The following is a 21,844-nucleotide window of genomic DNA, read 5'->3' as shown; positions in this document are numbered from 1 at the left end:
CGGTTGGACAGGAATTATGAAAGGGGAATTCCCATACCATTATATCGATGGCAGAGGGCGGTATTAGGCTTCTTATCCCTCTGGCCTTACCATCCGACGCCGACACGGACGGCAGAGAGAGCGGCGCGTGTTTTGTTGTTTGGCGAATTTGCATGAGGCATGGATTCATAATTATTAATAATCTGCACAGTGCAGAAAGAGTAAACTAGGCCTAGGCCCACTTAAGCTGTAATGTAAGTACTTTTATTTTGCCCCTCATTAAACTACTAGGCTACTAACATCAGCCTAGCTAGGGCCTAGGCTAGGCTAGGCCGGTTTGGCAAGTACGGTAAATAGGCCTAGCTTACTTACTAACTTAGGCTAGGCCAGGCCTACTAGTAGGACCCTACTAGCCTCTAGGCTTGTGTAATACAACTACACTAGGCCGGAAGCAGGACAACTCAGCCCCAAGTCAACTCGGCGCCATGGAAAGTTTAACTTAAAATCCCCATTCCCTACAAAATTTCACTAAAAAACTGTTTTCCAAAATAAATGCATTGCATTACAGTACTCTCTCGAGTAGCCTAGCCTAGGCCTAATTATTATAAAAACCATTGAAAATTTGGCATAATTTTAAAATATGTCGGCCATTTTTTATGTCTGATAACAGAACCCGTAACTCAAGGTAAGACAAGGCCTAGCCTATCAGTGTTGCTTGGCTAATGTTTCTGGCGCCTACTAGGCCTCCCCTACTAGGCTATATTTATTTCGATAGACCTATCGCAAAATCAAACGTAAGCAAATTCATCTGCTTTTATTTTTCAATCAAATTTGAGTCATGCATTTTTTTCATGTTAGGGATTGTCTAAATTCACTTAAACCAGCAATTTCTTATTATATTTATAAATCTTTCTAACATGTGTAAAAATCTGATTTTTTTTTGACAAATGAAAATTTGACGGGAATGGGGCTATAAAATATGAAAACTGATACAACCGATTAAAATATAGGTTGATAATGCCTCCGTCTGGCAGGACAATTAGGCCTATAAAGAGCGTCAGTGTTCAGCGGCAGCTGTGTAATACTGTACCGACTTTGATAAACAAATACTAATTAAAAAACCTATGGACAATTTAAATTCATGAGCCATGTGAGAAGACACTATTTTTAAGTGACTAGTCACCAATACTCACCCTTCATATGGGCTGAGATGTATACAAACAAAGTGCAACCTTGATACAGTAAAGAAAAGATCAATAAATGGGATGTTCTTCTACACTAGTTTCAGGGATGTCTAGGAACCAACTGAAGTCTTCTCCTCGTCGTGGGCTCATTTACATAAACCTCAAATTCCCCACATGGGCCAGTCCTGACTTAGCTTAGAGCCGTTTCATTAATTGGAGTTCCCACGCCATGATGCTGTTCCAACAAATAGGGAGAAATTTCATTAAAATATTGATTCTTCTGAACTTCCTGAACATATATCTTACACTACAGCTGGAGGTAATGGATTTGACATCTCTTAACAATGGCTCCAAACAAGCAACAGACTACGAGGAGAGGCAACAGGTTATATCAGAACTAACCTCCTTTATTACACAGCATGAAGAGAATCTTGATGAGCTGATGGTTCAGTTAGATTGGACAAAAGAAAAAACAATGGTATGTTGATAATTCTTAATAACAAAAAGCTGAATTTAAATATATACTGCCACCTAACATCCTGTCCAGACTATCAAATTATATTTGACAAAAACATGTGACATGCCTTAATATGGTCATGATGATATCACATCATGACCATATATAGGCACATTGTGACTACAGTATATGGGCTTGTAACAGTGTTTTGTCAAAGAAAATTTGAGAATATGACAGAGCTTAATTCTAATAGTATTAATAAGCTTTAAAAAATTGAATTTGTTACATTGTATAGCTTGATAAGTTATTACTTTCCAAGTACAACAAAAACAATTCTTGGCAAGTAATCAAAGTTTAATTAAGACCATTCTTGTAGACATAAAGACGGAAGTTTGTGCCAGAAAATTTAATAAATTTTGTAGTGCAACAGGTCTGTAAGTTATTAAAATCTTTTCAAATCTATAATCTTTGATAATATTATGTGATTCTTTTACATGAACATTACAAGCTTTATTTTTTTTTCTGTATTTTAGGCGCCAGGATCTCTTACAAGTTTTCTGAAAATTAATCATGAATCTTAGATTATAATATTTTTGTTTATATTATTATTTTCATTACTGTACATTGAGTTGAAATGTAAAATATGAACTATAAATTAAGTAAATGCACAGATTGTATTGATTATCAAACTATCTTTTTTTGAAGTTAATGAAATTTTGTGTGTACTATAAATTTTATTATTGTATTTTCAATCCCTGTCATACTAATTCAATATCTATAACAATGCAACATTTTTCTCTTCTTTTAGGAGTCCAAACAATTGGTACAGTGTCCAGTTAATGACAGCCATTTTGTAGCAGAGGAATCGCTTAAACAACATGCTAAGCAGTGCCGTCTACACAGCCAAGACTACACTATAGAAGAACAGGTAAAAAAAGAGAAAATTAAAGAATTATCTAAATACGAACACGGCTTAGTATCGCATTTCATTGTTAACCCAACACAGTGACTTAGTGAAAATGCCAAGTACCATAATATATATGCTAATCAAGTAATTTTCAGATCAGTTGTTATGTTTGAGTGTTATACTGAGTGGTATATTGAGCACTTGCGGCTGCACCATTTTTGGATCACTTTTTACACTTATTGAGGTATTACCATCTCAACAAGTTATTTATATATTTATTATCATCTACTGTAGCGGCTTACTTGAACATATTTTGAAACATTAAACAATCACCTTCACTTGACAGTTTTAAGTCACTACTCGAGACGCACCATTTTTAGTAATTTCTTTTTTGGAACAGCACCACGAGCAATGACTGTTGGATTGATTGATTGATTGATTGATTTCAACTATATTTACACTAAAATTATTATTGTTGTCATAGTTATTATCATTATTAGAAATTGATAAAAGTACTTGTTTTTCTTATTATTTTTCTTATTAATTTTCAAATTTGTTCTTTCAGCAAGAAATGCAGTCTTTGGATTGGTTGTATTCAAAAATGAAAAATGTAGTCCCAGTGAAAATAGGTAAGTTTTGGTAATGATGACACTGTTATCTAAAGGCCAACTCAGCGACGACAAAGAGCTCATAAGTTTCACCTCTGATTATTATAACTTTCTTGACTTGTTTATTTTAATAATTCCTAAATTTTTTAGCAAGTTTAGGATGCAGTTTTTAAAGTGTCTGAAGTTTTGGTGGTTTCATCAAATTCTTGTATCCAAGTTGTTTCTATAATATTTTGCTGAACATATTGAAATTGTGTTAATATCTAAAGGTCAACTCAGCAACGTATGACGCAGTCTGACGTCAGCAAAGAATTCAATTTAACTTCCGATATTTATAATTTCTTTTTTTGACTTTATTATTTTAAAATCTCATAATTTGTTAGCAAGCTTAGGATGCATTTTTAAACATCTCTGAGGTTTCCGTGGTTTCATCAACTTATTATGCCCTAGTTGTTTCTATAATTTTTTACCACGCATACTGAAATTTGACTTGCACTACCTTGATTTATAGCTATGTTTTGACTTATGTTTGCCATTGTGTGTTAATTACAGATTTATTTAAAAATAATAATGTTTGTGGCAAAATTGGTTAAAGTATGTACAATAATGAAATACATATCATATGAAAAATATATTTCAGTAAAATTTAGCTACATGGAATAAAAATCATGAGTTTTTTTTTTATGTCAATGAATAAGTAAAAGGAATTTGTAAAAATTAAAAAAAACTTTGTTTTTCAGATGAAAAGCTACAATCCACAGTTCTTACCCAGGCAACAGGTAATTTTTGTGTGTATTTATATAGCCTTTTTATGCTGTTATGTTCAAACAACTTATTATTATATTATTATTTATATTATTAGGACTGTTCTCCTGAAATATGGTTGAATAAATTATTAAAACCTGGATGCCTTACAAATTGAGAACCTGAATTGTAAACACTAAACAACAACAGTGTCTGTGTTTTAAGTAAATTTAGTTCTTTTTTTTAAATCTAAAATTGTTCTCCAGGTTTCCAGCAATATGATATGCTCAGACTATCATTCAAAATGGACTTGAGTCATATCAGGTTTCAATTTCTAGTCTAAACACAGCCTTACATTATGGATAATATTGTAACTTTGTAGCAAATTTGGTCACTTTAAAAGAAATCAATGAGGCTAATAAGAACCAAAGTACATAAGACTCATTAAAAAAAATTGTATGTCAGTCCTAGTGAATCAAGACAGCATGTGCCTCAGATTATTATCTCCAGTGGCAGATCCAGGAATTAAAAATAGTAGGGGCCCTGGGAGGGAATCACAGATGAAAAGTCTATACCACCTCAGCCCCACCATAGTTGGGGCTGATGTTCAAATGGCTATGGCACTCTCAGACTTAAATTTTAATATAATTTTCTCTCTTTTTTTAATGTTTTTTTTTCAAAATTTAGAGGGAAACCCAGCCGGCTGCCTCACACCCCCTCTCCCCAGGAGCAGCCTATGATCCCATTCATTGAATCACACACTTATGGAAAACTAACTCAGTTTCTTAGGGGCAGAATTTCCTAATGTTGCACCTAGTAGTCTGCTGGGTAAAGAGCCTTGACCAAGGATTCAAGCGACAGGCAATTAAACCCCAACCTTAAAAGCACAAATCACAGCCGCTGGCCCAACCGCTCACATTATTAATATTATTATTATTATTGTTATTATTATTATTATTATTATTATGGCATAGTATTTATACTTGTAATTTGTTGTTTTTTTTAAACATATATTTATCCAGGATACATTATGGCCACTATAGAGCCCTTGCATTGTTTACATACATGCACTGATATTAGTGCAATTGCAGCAAAAACAATCAAGAAATTACATTGAATGAAAACTGTAATCTTTGATTTGTTTACAAAAAATAGGATATATGAATGTAATTGTAATTCAGATATATGACCAAGAGTCAACAGAAATATGAATGTTAAAATAATTTTATGGCATTTAACTACTAAATAGTAAATTGTAAAGTATGTATGTAACGAGGTGACTGGGTGAGTCGTGTCATAAAAATTGCTGCATATGTAAATTTGTGAAACATTGAATCTGGCCATTGCCTTAAAATTAGATAAAATATAGCAACACTAATTATTTTGTATATTTTTCATTTCTTAGCGATTCCTAATATATATGGACGTATTATATCTTCATTTCATTCGTGCATGTGTTCTTATTTCTTGTAGAATAACTAAGATCATCAACTGTCCATGTTTCCCACTGTAATTAACTAAACTGTCACTGTATTTTCTGCCTGCCAGGCATTGGCACATAAAGTTCACTCATGTAAACATGTTGGGTATGAGTGCATGCTATTTTCTCATCAGGCTTTTTCACAGCATTACCATGTATTTTTAGATACTATCAATTGGTGAGTCTATCACTGTTGCTTGTATGAAATATTTACAAGTGACGACCCAGCCCTACAAATGTCGATGCTAATTCACTGCAATAAGGCCAAATTGACAACCATCCAATCACATAAACCCTATAAAATCTCCATTTATTCACTTGATACGGGAATAGTCGTAAGTAAACTGGTTTAAAATACTAAAGAATGTGCACATTATAATCTTCATCAAATGTATTTTGTCTTTTCAGCGATGATTCTCATCAAATCTGAGCTTCACATTCTCTATTAATCAATGCAATACTCTATCAAATATCCTTAACTGTATCCTTAATGAGACTTTATTTATACAGGTCATAGTTCATATTGTATTGGGCGAGAATATTCACTGCTCTGTCCACACTATAAAAGTTTATGTGTGACAAATATTAACACCCTGGCCGCCAAACACGGAGATCTCCGTGTTTGCTGACGCAACGCTCGACCACCAATTTTCATTTTACTGTTACGGGTCACCGATTGTGATTAGAATAAAATGTTTGGTACCATTGTAAAGCTAACATGTTTGTAGTTCTTGTAGTGTTCACTACATGCCAATCTGCTCAACATACACACTCTCAACGAGCTTCGGAAAAGTGTTAACATTTGCTAAAATGTCTGACGGTGGCTGATAATATTTTTGCAAACCGCTGGCGGTCAGAGTGTTAATGTGATATAACCATGTTTGGGTGTAATATGACATCATTGTGCCTATATATGGGCACAACACACATGTGTCACATATAATTTAAATTATTTGAAATTTAAAAAAAGAAAAAGTTAGGCCTGTCAACTTACAATATTGAGATGAAAATAATTCAGTTTTGTATTAAATACAAATCATCCTTAAATTAATAGGAAAGATATAATAATAAGTGATGTCTCTTAATACTGTGCTTCAGTTGTGTATTATATGCAAATACAGCATTGAAGTTATTACTTAGGTTTATAGCTCACTACAGAGGGTAGAGTATATCTTTAAATTAGTTAAGGGTCCCACATGGATAGATGTAGTAGTAAAGACAGTTTGGAGGAACAGGATTATAAATGTATATGTATATAAATAAATACTAATAATTACAGAAAATACTGAAATGGTACTTGAACCTGTAAAGATATTACGTTGTATATCTTTACTTATATTAGATTAAAGGCTGTTAGACAGCTTGCATTACTCATGGACGTTGAGAGAGGGTAGCATTTAGTTGCCTGACGTTTTGATTCTGACCAAGACATTTTGACTCGGACTGATATATTTCTATTAATTTTCAGAAGAAAAAACATAACTATACTCGCAATTAAATCGAGGGGAGAAGAAAGCATCTGTGTAGGAGACCAGAAATATAAACAATAAAATAATAATATGCCAACTGATATAAAAAATTAAGGAACAAAAATGTACAAAGCTGTGATTTAATCTTAAGCTTAAAAACAAATCAGGTGTTGGAGAACAAATCAAAGCATAAATCTAAAACAAAAAGTCATGTTTTGTTGAGCTACATTGAATATGAAAAGAAAAAACAAATGTTAAGTACAAAAAGGATACCAAACTGACAAGGTCAAAGATATCTATTTATTTAAAAAAAAAAATTATATTTTAAATCAATATTAATGCTCATTAGATATGAAGATTTATTTAATAATTTTATTTTTTTCTCAAAGGCTTTCACTCGCAAAAACCTGTTGCTTTGACAGCGGAGAGAGAGGTCACAAACCTTACACCAATGGAAAGAGCATTCATGCATGACTATGTGGTAAATGCTGCTAAAAAGTTGAGGAGTGATCAAGCCCTAAGTGATGATTTGACCGGCGACCCAGAACTCAGGCTGAAAGGTGAAAGCTCATGCTCAAACTCCATAGATATGTTATACTATTTTAATTTCAATTGATATGATATTAATTATTAATTTTTTAATGGAGTTTCTTCAAAGTTTATTTAGATTAATTAGATTAATTAAATTAAATTCTTCATTTAAATTTATTCACAACCCTTCGTACTTTGGTTTAACTGTGATGTGATTAGTTATAATTTATGGTACTCTCTGCAGAAAAAAAGAAAGAGCCAACAACATATTTAGAACTGCTAGCAGCCCAGAGGGACTACAAGAGAAGAAGACAGACATACAAAGGGAAGTCAAAGGGAGTGACGTCAAACAAGAAATCGCAGACAGAGGTTAGTAATAAGCTTCAAATTTGGCTCATTGTACAAAGGTAGATTGCGTTACAGCAGGGAGAATTGCTTGAGTAGAGCTGTAGGTTTGGTGATTAAATATGAGCACCTTGCCTTCCATTCCAAGCATCCTGTAATACATTAGGAATTCATGTAATTAAACTTCAATTGATGAATCCTTCAATTGAATATTTAGCAGTGGTTGCTCAAACATTCATGGGGAAAAGCTGCCTTATTTAAAGTGGGTTCTGACAATTTCCGGTGAAGGCCAGCATAGCTGCCAGGGACGAAGGTTCTGACAGAGGTCCAGAAAACTAATTCTACTGGCACCTTAATTTTGGGTCATTTTAAGCTTTTTTGAGACAATTTAGAATATATTATGCACAAAGAACTTAATTTTTTGGGTTAGGGTATCTGGCGAGTTATAGCTGATAAGGGGATTGGCCAGTTTAATGAAAGGCTTAATCCTTCTGATATTGCTGGCACTACCACTGATGATAATCCTGGATGTAAACAACTGCGATTACTGTAGCTTATTAATTATATCACATTTATTTTGCATTGCATTATCTATATGTGCACCATTGGCAATGTATATTACTTTCTTAGGATTTGTACAATGTATCACACAAAATATACTAATTACAGTAGATAATAAACTCCTATATAACTGCCTATAGGGTATCACATATATTTACCATTTAGGCACGTGCACAGATCTGGGAGAAATATATCATAGCATAATTCATTTAGGTGTCTTATTATTGGCATATTTTGAGTTTCTATTTATGTCCATTAAAATATTGTAAAAAATAATTTTACATGAAAACGAATTTAGAACATATTGGACAAACACTTTTCAGGCTACAAAAGCAACATGTGTGAGAATTCAGTATTCAAATTACTGTAGTTAAAACTACAGTGCAGTGGAAGGAGCAGAGTAATATTCAGTATATAGAAAGTGGAACGGTACCACTTCAGTGAGTGCAGTCTATACAAACGCATGTATTTTAAAATAGAATATATTATAAAGTGAAGGTAAAGTTTCATTTGCAAAGGTCTTTCTAAAATTATAGTTAAAGACGTAGCAGTATTCAATGTTATGCTTTAGAATATTAATCTTGTATATATAGCAATAGTACTTGGCCGTGTGCACTTCATAAAATGATTAAACATTATGATACTCCTGGGGTGGATTCAGAGGGGGTGATTGTCGCATGTCCGGACCTTCCCCTATCCCACCACTAACATGTTAGAGTGCTATTTTAGCAAAAGCCAAAAAATTGTACAGATGTAGATAAATAGTCAGCAGCTTCTTGCTTCTTTTAGGGGTGGGGAAGGAAGGGATCATTTAGAAGAATAATTTTTAGGCTAATGTAATATTGTTTTTGGCTTTCAAGTCTCTCAAAAGGTGGGAGAGTGACAAGACAGAAGACAGTTCCCCACACCTTTTAAACTTATTTCATTTATACAGGAGTGGCACTTTTCTGTCTGCACCTTCTCCTGCAAATAATTGGATCCATCCCAGTGCCTCACAACCTTGCAAAAAACCAACGAAGGTGACCTTAATAAGATTATGGTTTTGTCACAATCAATCCATAGATTTATGCAAATTGATACACTTGCAAATTGATGTATTATTGATTATTGAAGCTGTAGTAAAGTCTTGAAAAATTACAACATAGAATTGATTGTACAAAAATTTATCAAGATACAGATCAAAACAATTTAATTTTGTTTAGCTTAATAAAAATGGTATACTAAAGTACTTGAAAAGTATACTGATAAGATGAGGTATGCATATATTACCCTATGAATTATGCTAATTAGATTATGAGAATACATAGTCCAAAACAATTTAGTTTTTACTCATTTATTTTTAGAAATTTTACTACAAAAATCCGAACACATATACTGGTAAACTACTATCTAATTTAAGGGGTCTATGTAATGAATATATGAAAGTTACATGAAAGTTAAATGAAAAGGAAAATATGTGAGGTCTCACTACAAAATGAGTTTCATCGTTAGAAAATCAAAAAATGAGTTTATATTACATTTTGGTAGATCACATTATAACCTTTAATGTGGTCTTTGAATGGCTTCTCTAGGATAAATAGATCCAGAGATCCAGAGGCCTCAAAGATAAACTAACCTGTACAAATAATAGGACTAGAATTACAGAATATGCGAAAAGAACACTGTTTTAGTAAGAAATTACTTAAAAAGTACACAATCATAAAATATAAGTATCAAGTTATTCAAAAACATTAAAATCAAAATTTTGTAAAAATGTTGCCTTTGACCTATTTTGGTGAATATCTCAATATGATTTCACCAACGATGTCTTGTACACAACTGCATATTGGAAACAGATGGCAGTAGTGCTATTTGGCAGAACGGGAAATTCCCAATAAATGTTCTCAAGAACTAGGAAAGCAAAAACATGAAGGGTATTACCCCCAGAAAACACAATTCCGACCACCAAAAATATATAGTGTGGGGGAGGGAGTTTTTCACATTATGTTAATATATTATTAGAATTTATACAGACTAAACAATAAACATCCTTGGTTCCCAGTTTGTTTCAACGCTGATCTTGTGTTTCAGCTCAAGGGTTGAAATGAAGTATGATATAGAGCACTGGATTCACAAGAGAAGTTTAATACGTTTGCTGCCAGGGATGTGAGTTCATGTCTGACAGGGACACCAATGACGCAACTTCACATCCACCCCAGCTGTCTAAACATACCACTATTATATTGCATGTAAACTCCCTGGCAGCGGTCGCCAGAGCGTGAACTCTTGCCCAGGAGGTTCAGGGTAGAACTAGAAATAAATACTGTATGTTGTTCATGTTTCATTATAGTTGAATAGTTGATGAGAATGTTTTTCAGTATGGTGGCACCCTTTATGCCTTGGCGTATGGGATGAAACTGGGTAAAATGGTTTGGCAGTCAACGTGTTAAGCCCTTAGTCTGTGTGTAATATGACCCATCCACACATAAAGAATGCTGTACACTATTTTCTTTGAAAAAGAGTAAGGAATTACTGTAGGGAGTTTTCGCAAGCTTACGAAAATGATAACGAATACAGATACGTCATGAAATTTATATACAATCCCTCACCTACAGTAGCATACAGTACTGTATCAGTCAAAATGTAGGGGATTCATGGCTTTTGCATGAGTCATTAATCATATGCAGCTTGTACAACATATTGATAAGAATGTTCTAGGTACGAATGACGATAACGACAATGATGTATTCGTTGTCGTAATCGTAAGGTTGCAAAATCTCCCTGTTGTCTTCAGGTGTACTGCCCAATTCAACACCAAATGACCACACTGGAATTGTGTTTAGATTTCCATCAGTTATACTGGATGTGTTTTAACACCAAAGAAAACCAAATCATGTGATAACAGTACCTTTTGTAGGAACTGTTCTGTTAGAATGAGTACCAATCTCAATATCACTATGTGCCTAACTTTCAATTTCAATTTCCAGATTTTAAAAGAGATAATTGATATGCATATGGAGGAGCTTTTGGAGCAAACCAAAGTAAATGAGGATCAAGATGAGAAAGGACAAGATATGAAAAAGAGCAGGTAATTTAAGCTAACATGTAAAGTAGTTATGGAAGTAACTGTCAGTGATCATGTTTATCTATTTTCATTACTGTGAGCAAATCACACCAACTTAGTTACTATCTTGGGCAGGTCTAGGACAATGTCTTAGTTTATTTATCTACTTAGAATAGAATTTGCAATGTTGCTAGTCCAAACAAGGCAAACATTTCCCCATACATCACCTATTTATTTAAAAGGTTTTTGAATATTTAGGACAAGGTCTTAGTTTATTTACTTGAAATAGAATTTGCAATTTTACTAGCCAAACAAGGCGAACATTTCCCCATAACTTTTCATTTAAAAGGTTTTCAACTTCATTGTATTGAAAGAAAATGTTGTTATTTTTCATTTTTTAAGGCCATGGAAATGTCAATAGAAAACTTAATCATTTTGCTAAGTAGTGATCCTTTCACAAAACAAAGATACATGATTATAATTTAACTTATTATGATTTAATAACTAAGCAACAACAATCATTTTTTTTCAATAATGGGAATTAATTACTTATTATTTTGCACTTATCCATTAACTATATTCATCCTTTGACTGCAAAGTGAATGGATTAGAATGAACTGTTAATGAATGAATGTTTTCACATCTCTGTGGGATGTAATATTTTATTTAGCATTTGGACTACGGTAAGTATTTGCTTAATTTAGGTTGCAGTTAATGGGGTTTGATCATTGCGGATTCCTTTTAATGATGTATTGATTGATTGTGAATTTGTCTAAATTTGTCATTTCATTTACGCTGGCTATAACTGCCAAAGATAACCTGAATTGAAAGCCTGACAGTAAATAATATCTAGTTTGTGCATTTGTTATTGTTATAATTATTCTTGTAACTGTATTATGATTATTCTTTTTCTTATTGTTATTAATTTATTATGACAACCTATATTGTCATTAGGTCTGTGACATTGTACGCCCTCAATAGTGTTTGTCAGCTAATGCCCCCCTTGTAGCTGGTTCTTATTGCTGTCTATATTATTAGTGTTGACGATGCTGTTATTATTGTTAATTCTATTTTTTTCAATAAGCTAATTAAACATAATGCATGTGCAAATAAAATAAACCAGGTCAGTTATTAGTGCAATGTTTTACAATGAAAAAGAAGTAAAGTACCCATGCCTTTGAACTCTGTCCAGATTATAAATTTTCTTTGACAAAAAACTGTTGTATGCCCATATATAGTCATGATGTGCCTATATATGGTCATGATAGCGATGATGTGCCTATATGTGGTCATGATATATCATGACTTTGTTACTAGGTGAATTCAAACATGAATTACTATTAATCATTTTTTTCTTGCTGTTTATATAGAAGCAACTCCTCAAAGCATTCTTCACGAGAAGGAAGCCAGTGCGACAGCAGCAGTAGGTATTCCAACGAATCTAGTCCACAACGAAACACCTCACCACATAGGAGTGAAACCCCACCTCGCAAGCATCGCCACAGGCATCGAAGTAGATCACCGGATCCCCGAGAAAGGCGAAGCCATTCCGATAGAAAATATAAGAAGCATGAACACAGGGACCGACGCTAAACCAGGTAGAATTTTAGCTTTTGAATTTTACAACCTAAAAAATTTCATGATTTTGTGTATTATGATTTTTTTATACCCCATCATATCAAGAACACAGAGGCTCAGACAGACTTTTGATTTAATATAATATGCATTATAATAATTGAAATTCAGACAACTTATGAAAATAATTAACTGTAAAGGTGCATAAAACCTTAAGTTTAACTCGGGCTTTTTTGTGAAGTAAATTACAAAGAGCGCATGCCCCTACTCATTATGTATACAGTACTGCAGTTGTGTTGCACTTTAATAATTTTTATTTATTTGTTTTATAGATTCTATTTGGCTCTAATTAAAAATTTTTTTCAGTGCTATGCATTATTGTGCATTATTGAAGTTAATTTATTCTTGCATAGAATACTGAATTTGGCCCCCAATCCTACAAAGTTCGTAGGCGTAGCTCTAAATCTATTTGCCAGCCTAGCTACTTTAAAGTGACTTCAGATACAGTTGTCATCCGACTGCCGACTACTGTTTTCTGTGACAAATTCATGTTATTTGCCCATATTTGGTGTGGAATGATATTCCTATATATATGATGACAAATTATTTAAACAAAACAAGTTGTATGTTTTTTGGTTTGGGTTAACCCTTTTTACCCTTTTTATCTGTTGTACACGTCATGCGTACAACCATTAGGGAATAATCACCACTGTTTGCACATAATGTGTGCAAAAGTTCATCCTGATGCAATTGTTTACACACAGTGAGTGCGACAGTTCATGCGTGTAATATTTTTTACCATTTGTTTGCACACAAGCCAGGTTTAAATTATTTACACTTATAGAGTTATTTTTATATTTGCTTGTACATTTACTAGGTTATTAGTGATTTATTGACATATACTTAATAGTTATTGCATTGGCATGCACCAAGTTAATAGTCAATAATGTATAAGCATCTGTGTTAATAGTAAGGAATGATCTGATTGGCTGAAGTATGCACATTACATACCTATCTCTATAACTCAATATTTGTTGAAAGACTATATTGCTATAAAATATTAATGGAAAGTATAAAGTGTAATCAGAAAGATAACATACTAGATTAAATTATTATGGTCATTCATAAATAAAGAAATAATGAGGTTTTTTATTTAAAGGGATGCTAACCCTCTGTCTATATTGTCGCGTTTACTTTGAAAATATTTGTAATTTGGCCATCATGTGTGATATCATCTTTACCAGACGGTATGTGTGTGCATGTTCAGTATGCAAATCACATATGTGAGGTCCCACCACGAAATGAGACGCATCGTTGGTGAAATCATTTTGAGATAATCACCAAAATAGGTCAAAGTCAAAATTTTTACACAATTTTGATTTTAATGTTTTTTGATAACTTGATATTTATATTTAATGATTGTGTACTTTTTAAGTGAATTTTCTTACTAAAACAGTGTTTTCTGCGCATATTCTGTAATTCTAATCCTAATATTTGTACAGGTTAGTTTATCTTGGAGGCCGATTTTTTCAAAATGTGGTTCTCTTAAGGCCAACTCAGACAGCGTCGTACGACGCAGCCCGACACGATTTGTTGTCGCGTCGGGTCTGTGAGTTAAACGCAGACGCGATGGTGTCCATTGGGGGCAGTCGCGTAGTAGAATATTAAACATGTTTAATATTTCTCACGACGGCTTGAGACTGTCCCCGGCGATAAATCGGGTCGGGCTGCGTCGGCCGACGCTGTCTGAGTTGGCCTCTACACATAATATTTAAATGCTCACATCTCTGGATCTACATATCCTAGTGAAGCCATTCAAAGACCAAATTAAAGCTTATAATCAATTTTTGATATTCTAATCATGAGACTCATGTGGGCATACGTTTATTATTTCATCTTTTAAATTTATTTAACAGTTAACTTGGCAATCAGCAATACCATACAGAACATCTTATACATATTTTTCTCTAAAGAGCACATAAAAAAAAACAAAAGAAAAGTTTAAATTTTAGGGTACAAAAAATGTTTCAGATCTGGACATGAGTGGTTAATTTTTAATAATTAAAAGAAAGTGTTAATAAAACTAGTTACTGAAATTAAAACAAAACACATGGAAAAACAAAGTAAGAGCAGTTATAGAAAACATAATGATCGTACGTATCATTATAATTGGTTAGCGCTAAAATTTGTTTTATTGTATATTTATTCAGTACTATGAAGCAAAACATTCTACATGTCTATGACAAAGAATATCTTGAACATGTCGAAATTTCAGAATTCATAAGTATTATCTTAAGTATAAATGGATTTGCTGGAGGGGACGTTGGGATAGAGAAATAAAATCTTGCGTCAATGATAGGGATTAGTGATATTTTAGGGCTGGGAGCAGGTATTCTTAGATGTTCTGCATATTTTTATGTGATGTAATTTTCTTGCATCATAAATGCAAATTTTTATTCCTTTATCAATGATATATTTTTAATTGATGCTTTTTAAAGATTGTATGGAGAGTCTGCAATATGTTTATATCCCTATCTCTCAAACTTTTGGGTCAATTTCTAAGTCAGTCAACATTTTCCATCCTACTGTAGTTCAAATATCTTATGTCCAGATTGATATACAATCTTGTTTTCATATTAAACTTGCTGCATCAGTAACATTTGACTATTACTAGAGTAGTACCTTCAGTTACAACATTATAAACTAGAGTGTTTAGTAACATTATAATTTCTAGTTAATTCGTAAACATTTGTGTTGTTTGCATCAATGATCATAATATGATGTAACTTGTTTTGTGTCCTTTTGACATGGCATGTGTATCGATGTATGGTAATAAACATTGTCACTCAGTGGTTGGGGACAGTTGTATACAAGTAATATTGTAAATTGTTTTGTTTGTATTTTTTAAAAAATAACCTACACATTAGACCCCGTTCAGTAACCTTTTTACCCCATGACCCAAATTATATTTCAAGCACTCAGACACGACCCATCAAACCGGAAGCCAAATTTCTCACCTGAATTTCATGTGAAATGATTGAATACAGTATTATTATTTTTTAGTTTAAGTGAATTAAGTCAATAAATCACGTCCGTCGTTTTATACGCACGAGGGGTATCAGAAGAACCCACTTGATTCTTTTGGCAATCGATTAAAAGGTACAGTAGGCCTACTCCAAAGATCACCCACACAATCAATTTAAAACCCATAAAAATGAAAATAAACTTTGAATTACTCATTTAACAAAGCACGTAAAAGTTAACAAATGTTCCAATAAGATTTTTAAAAATGAATGATTTACAGAAATTTTACTATAGTAGGTCTACACAAATTCATGGATTTGCTACCAGAAATATGGGTTAGGCCTATGTGAAGACATAGACACATTAAATTGAAGAGAAAAATGTTTTGTCGTTATAATTATCAGCTGAAAGCCAAACACAAAAGAAACAAAAGTAATACTTTCAAGTTGTCATACCTGAATTACAAATGTTTTAATAGTACAGTATATTATTTAACATAATATAAAACGCTTTGTAACCTAACGGAATAGGCGCTATAGGCCTATAAATACTAAAATAAATGAAACTATGATGTAACAAAATTCATTACAAAAGTAAACTGCATTTTCGTTTACGGTAATTTCGTTTGTCCTTGTTCGTATTAAGTAGAGTTTTCACGATCTGAAGAGATTATGCAACCCATCTAAATGTTTCCGCGACTCAAACATTGGGTCGCGACCCATAGGTTGCGGAATGGTGCATTAAACCCTAAAAACAATTACATTGTATTGCCCAACACAGTGACTTTTGAAAATTAAGATTGATCGGCCAGATTTTTATTTTTCTTAACTGTATGGCCTAGAACTATTCCTAGGGTTCATTACCAACTACCACATGCATATTTAAGGCATGGTACAAAAATTAAAAAATAATAGGGGATAAAAGAAATTATCTGAGAGTGCCAATTTCCATATGTATTATTGGTAAACGTTAACAAAGCTAAATTTCATGGGTACAGTATAATTTTGTATAAAAAAACCACTTGAAATTGTGCCTTAAAAAATATATTACATGTATCTTGGTAATTGTTCCCACTAGTCAAACTGAAATTTTAAAGAATACTGTACCATAAGAAATGATAGAGACAATATAAAATCACAAATTGCGGCATACAAATATGTACTGTAGGGTACCATCAAAAGCATACTATCTTAACCCTTGTACTCAGTCTGGCATGCCACAATGCCACAATAAGCCAACCTTGAACCCTTATGTTTTTACTATTAGTATCTCGCATCAATATTTGTCCAGGCAAGACATCTTAAGTCAATGCAGTCCCATTTGCCATCACCTTATTTTGATAACATGCAATTCATTGAAACTAATATCTGCACATAACAACATGCAAGTGAAACTGGATGAGCTGAATGCTACGTAGTCAATCAAAACATACCTAGAACTTAACCAAATAAGAGTAGACATTTCATATTGACTTTAGCAAAATATCATGAAACAATTATACACAATTATACACAACTGAGATTGAAAAGGAGAAGCTGGAAGTTTGAGTTATGTGAATATTTGTGCAGGCACCCAACCAAATTTGATACGGTTTGATATTGTCCACATTTCCATGACAGTCGATAATGTACTGAATATAAATTTATGATTTTCTGTGATTTAAAAATAAAATCATAAATTTTTACATTTTAACCAGTAATCTACTCAGTCTATCGTGAATCGAAAAAAAGAGATTTTGTCTTAGGGGATGAGGATGAGTAGTGATCATATACTCCAAACAACTTATAGAAATATGAAACGTGAGTTACACTACGCATTATATCCATCCAGCAAAGCATTATATCTATTAGGCATTGCAAAGTTTGGCAATCAACCAATCACAGAAGACAATTATTCATATTTAATTACTTTCCCAGCTGGTGGATGCACAATAATACCAAGCTTGGTTTTTGTCAAAGTACAATTATTGAAATAATTGCATCATCCTTTTTCCTTTAACAATAAGTTAAGTTGTGGTCATAAGATTAATTTTAAACTATTATTAAAACTAAGATTATTATAGGTTAAATTTTCCACGTTGAGTGCATAAGACGTGATTTCTTGGAAATCTAACATGTATATAATGATATTGTTCCCTGTACTATATTATACTAAACAATTAAAAAATGGACTTCCTTATGTTGTGGGTGTTGTGGTCATATTAGACTGTAATATTATTAAAGAAAACCATTCAACAAGCAACATAAAATATGTTGTATTAACATTACTAGGTTAAAATTCCCATGACGTTGCATGCATAAAACATATTTTCCTAGAATTTGGATTATGAGATTCAAATCAAATTCAGTCAATCAAAGTTCTCTGTACTGTCTATGCTAAACAATTGAAGAGTAAACTTCCTTATGATTTAGGCCTAAGGAAATATAAATTGATATTGGTCTAAAACTACATGACAAAGTGTTCTGTTTAGAGTGGACTTCCTTAATCTTATGGTCATATTAGAATGTAATATCATTATAGACGATTCGACATACAGCACAAAACATTTATCAATATTTTAGGTTAAACTTTCCACTTCGGTGCATGCATATGTAACATAATTTTATGGATATGAGATTTTCATGACAGTCGAGAATGTACTGATCATATAAAGTGTAGACAATTGCTGTTGTCCAACTGTGTGCATTGAAAATGTGACGACGATGGTAACGACGACGACAATGACAATGTCGCCAGACTCTTAACCATAACTCAGGATACGAGCCTTGGTTGACATTCATATCAAAGGGCCTAATCGTACATAGGAGCCTGTCATCATCATCATCATCTTCACGGGCATCTTCATCATAATTTATAATTGTCTATAGTTTGTAAAGTATGGGAAAACTATGAATTCAAAGTGTATTTGTTCATTAATAGATGTCTCATAATGCATGAAAGCGCATTTCCAAGTATCTAGAAAACAAAACTTTCCGAAGGAGGACCCCAAGACCCGCCAACCCCAATCTAAAATTTTGCCTTCAAGCGAGAGAACAAACAAAATTTACACGCTCTTCTAATGACCCCGCCCATCCTGGGACCAGTGGCGGTGCCAGCGGGGTGGCAAGGGGGCTTAAGCCCCCACCGGACAGGTCAAGCCCCCCTTCTCCCAGCTCGAGCCTACGAGCTCAAGTCCCCCTGTCGGACAACTTGCCCCCCCCCCCCCAGAAAATATATCTTAGAGCCGCCACTGCCTGGGACCCTATCTGTGCGATAGTCAGGGTAAACTCTGTGTCCGCGTCTGACATCCCTTCGCCAACAACACCCTCTGCAATTTTTCAGGGACCAGGTCTGCTCTCGGCAGCCCTTTTCATAATGATATCTCATCTTTCCTTATTATTACTGACCACATCCGTTGAGACCTCCATGCCAGATCCCATACAGTTACAACAAAATGAATATTTAGTGATTAATGTAGCCGTGTTAGTCCAATTACTGGGATATTAAAGATGCAATGGACACACTAAACACAAACTTGATGGACTCAAGCTTTTATTGATATCTTTAGGAGACTGATAGCTTGTAAAGAAGTGCACTGTGTGGAGGAAAGCTGAAGTACATTAATTTCATGTTAGTATGGAAAGTGCTGGCATCATTCGTCTTATTATAGTCATAGCAAAGTACACGCAAAGATAATAAGCACTTATAACGAACAATATGTAATGATAATAAGCAATCATAATGAACAACTCCTGTTACATCCCAAAGGAATTTAATTAAAACCAGGGGATATATCTATTGAATTTGCATTAAATGGGTGACAACCAAATTAGATATGAATTTACTTCACAATAATGTATAGCAATGTGTCAAAGGTTAGCCAAAATGTCTGTGACACATCATGCATTAACTACTACACCATTATCTGGATTTCACACCTTTAGAACAGATACTCAACTCTCTGGGAGACAGTGCTGAACCCCCCCCCCCCTCTTTAAAAAATATGTGCATTCCATAAAAATTTTCTCAGAAAAAAATTGCACCAAAGTACTTATGAATTACCACATAACACCTTTTTGTCCCAACTAGCACCCTTTTACTTAACTATTGTTCCCCTCACTTAAATTGTGTTTCCTGATCTGCTCCCTCACCCATGTCAGTACTCCTAGATTCGCACTGCTGTGGGTGGTGAGGGTGGGGGGTGGGAAGAGAGAAGATGTTCCTTAATGTTGCAGCTAGTAGTCATCAGGGCATTGACATTTGAATTTACCAGGTACCCACTTTTACTTGCGTGTTGACAGAGACAATTTGGATAAAGTGCATTCTCCAACTGCCCAGCCTTTGATTAGAAAAGCCCACAGATTTCACCTTTGCTCTAATGCTTCTACTTCATTAATAAGATCCAATAGTACACTGCACTGCTATACTCCGTCTCATCACTGATAATATCCTGTGCTACATAAACACATGATTTTGAGTGGTTGTGATACAGCTGTTGATAAATTAGTATTTTGAATATTATTATTGAAGCTTAACTTTGTTGCACTCTATCACAGCTTTGATTCAGCCATTTACATTTCAACTTATGTAACCAGTATTATGACTCTTGTTTAAAGCTCTGTCCAGATTATAAAAACTGTTTGCCCATATATAGTCATGAGGTGCCTGTATATGGTCATAATGTGATGTCATTCTCTCCGTATTTAGGCATGCAACATGTTTTTGTCAAAATTTGATAGTCTGGACAGGGCATAAGTAAAGACCTCTAATTAAACACCCTTACTACAGTACATTGAAAGGCCACCTCCAATTAAAGACCACCTTTCTGCTGCTCCAAATGAACACCTATATGCAAGGAGGGTTTGAGAAGAGGTGTCCACTCCCAAATCCTCCTCCTTGCTCGGGCTGTGGTGTTTTGCTGACTCTTTTCCTCTTCCCAAACATCCCCAATTTTCCCCCTCCTATTTCATATCTAGTCAGGTGCTGCGAATGTTTAATGTTTGCTGTTGTGATCATTTCAATTATATGGCGTATTTGTGCATGACATGTCTATGTGAGTACTTTCTTCATTATTTAAATATGAACTGTGTACCTAATTTGCATATAATATGCCAGGTGTATTGACACTACACATATGCTTCTCGCTGGGTTTTAGTAAAAGTTCACATGAAAGAATATGTTGGCGTCGGATCCGTAGCTCTTGTATCTTCTTGGTAAATCGTATTTGGTTGAGGACAGTCTTCTATTTCTAAATAATGGGAAATTTAGTTGCAGGTCTTTTCATCTGTCCCAAGTATAAATATTTTAGCAGGGTTGTTCTGACTTAATATTTACTTGATTCTCTTTCCCAATCCCAATTGAAATGAGTAAAAATGGTTCTCTCTTGAATTAAATCAAATCAAATAAATCTTTATTGCAATCATAAAACAATAGTAGTGATTGGAATATACAAAATATAAAACAGTACTAGAAAAAGAGGCAATATTAATAAATATCAATAGAGAAAATAAAAGAATTGAGATAATTTAATTAATATATAATTATTATTATTATTATTAAATCTAATTATTAATTTAATTTATGAATTATTCTTAAAAATTACTCTCAAATTATATTTTTAGTAACATCAAATATTGCACAAAGGAATACAGATAAAAATTTATTGAGAAAGACAAAAAGGGTTACACTAAACATCAAAAATTACTTTGTAAACATAAATAAGCTTAATAAAAAATACTATTAAAAAACATCAATATGACATCAGAATTTGCTAAATTAAAAATACCATTAAAAACTTCAATAACGACATCAAAATTTGCTTAATTAAAAAACCATTAAAAACATCAATAATGACATCAAAATTCCTAAATAATTACATTGAAAGCAAAAATAAACAAATATATAGAAAAAAAGCCACATTATAGGCGGGGGGTTGGGGGGACTAGCTCAGTATGGGCG

The 21,844-nt window shown here is 33.4% G+C and overlaps 1 protein-coding gene across 1 annotated transcript; it reads left to right on the top strand.

Moving 5' to 3' along the window:
* Nucleotides 1–74: 74 nt before the first annotated feature.
* Nucleotides 75–14,300, top strand: LOC117120713 (U11/U12 small nuclear ribonucleoprotein 48 kDa protein-like). Its single transcript, XM_033265768.1, has 9 exons — nucleotides 75–233; nucleotides 1,477–1,641; nucleotides 2,429–2,548; nucleotides 3,093–3,156; nucleotides 3,876–3,914; nucleotides 7,218–7,388; nucleotides 7,604–7,728; nucleotides 11,232–11,332; nucleotides 12,679–14,300. The coding sequence occupies exons 2-9, from the start codon at nucleotides 1,486–1,488 to the stop codon at nucleotides 12,899–12,901; spliced, it is 999 nt and encodes a 332-aa protein (XP_033121659.1). The 5' UTR covers nucleotides 75–233; nucleotides 1,477–1,485; the 3' UTR covers nucleotides 12,902–14,300.
* The last annotated feature ends 7,544 nt before the right edge of the window (nucleotides 14,301–21,844 follow it).

This window comes from Anneissia japonica, unplaced genomic scaffold (assembly GCF_011630105.1).
Source record: "Anneissia japonica isolate Jap-2015-1 unplaced genomic scaffold, ASM1163010v1 scaffold287790_len634930_cov199, whole genome shotgun sequence".
NCBI lineage: Eukaryota > Metazoa > Echinodermata > Crinoidea > Comatulida > Comatulidae > Anneissia > Anneissia japonica.
This window is presented reverse-complemented; position numbering and strand designations above follow the sequence as displayed.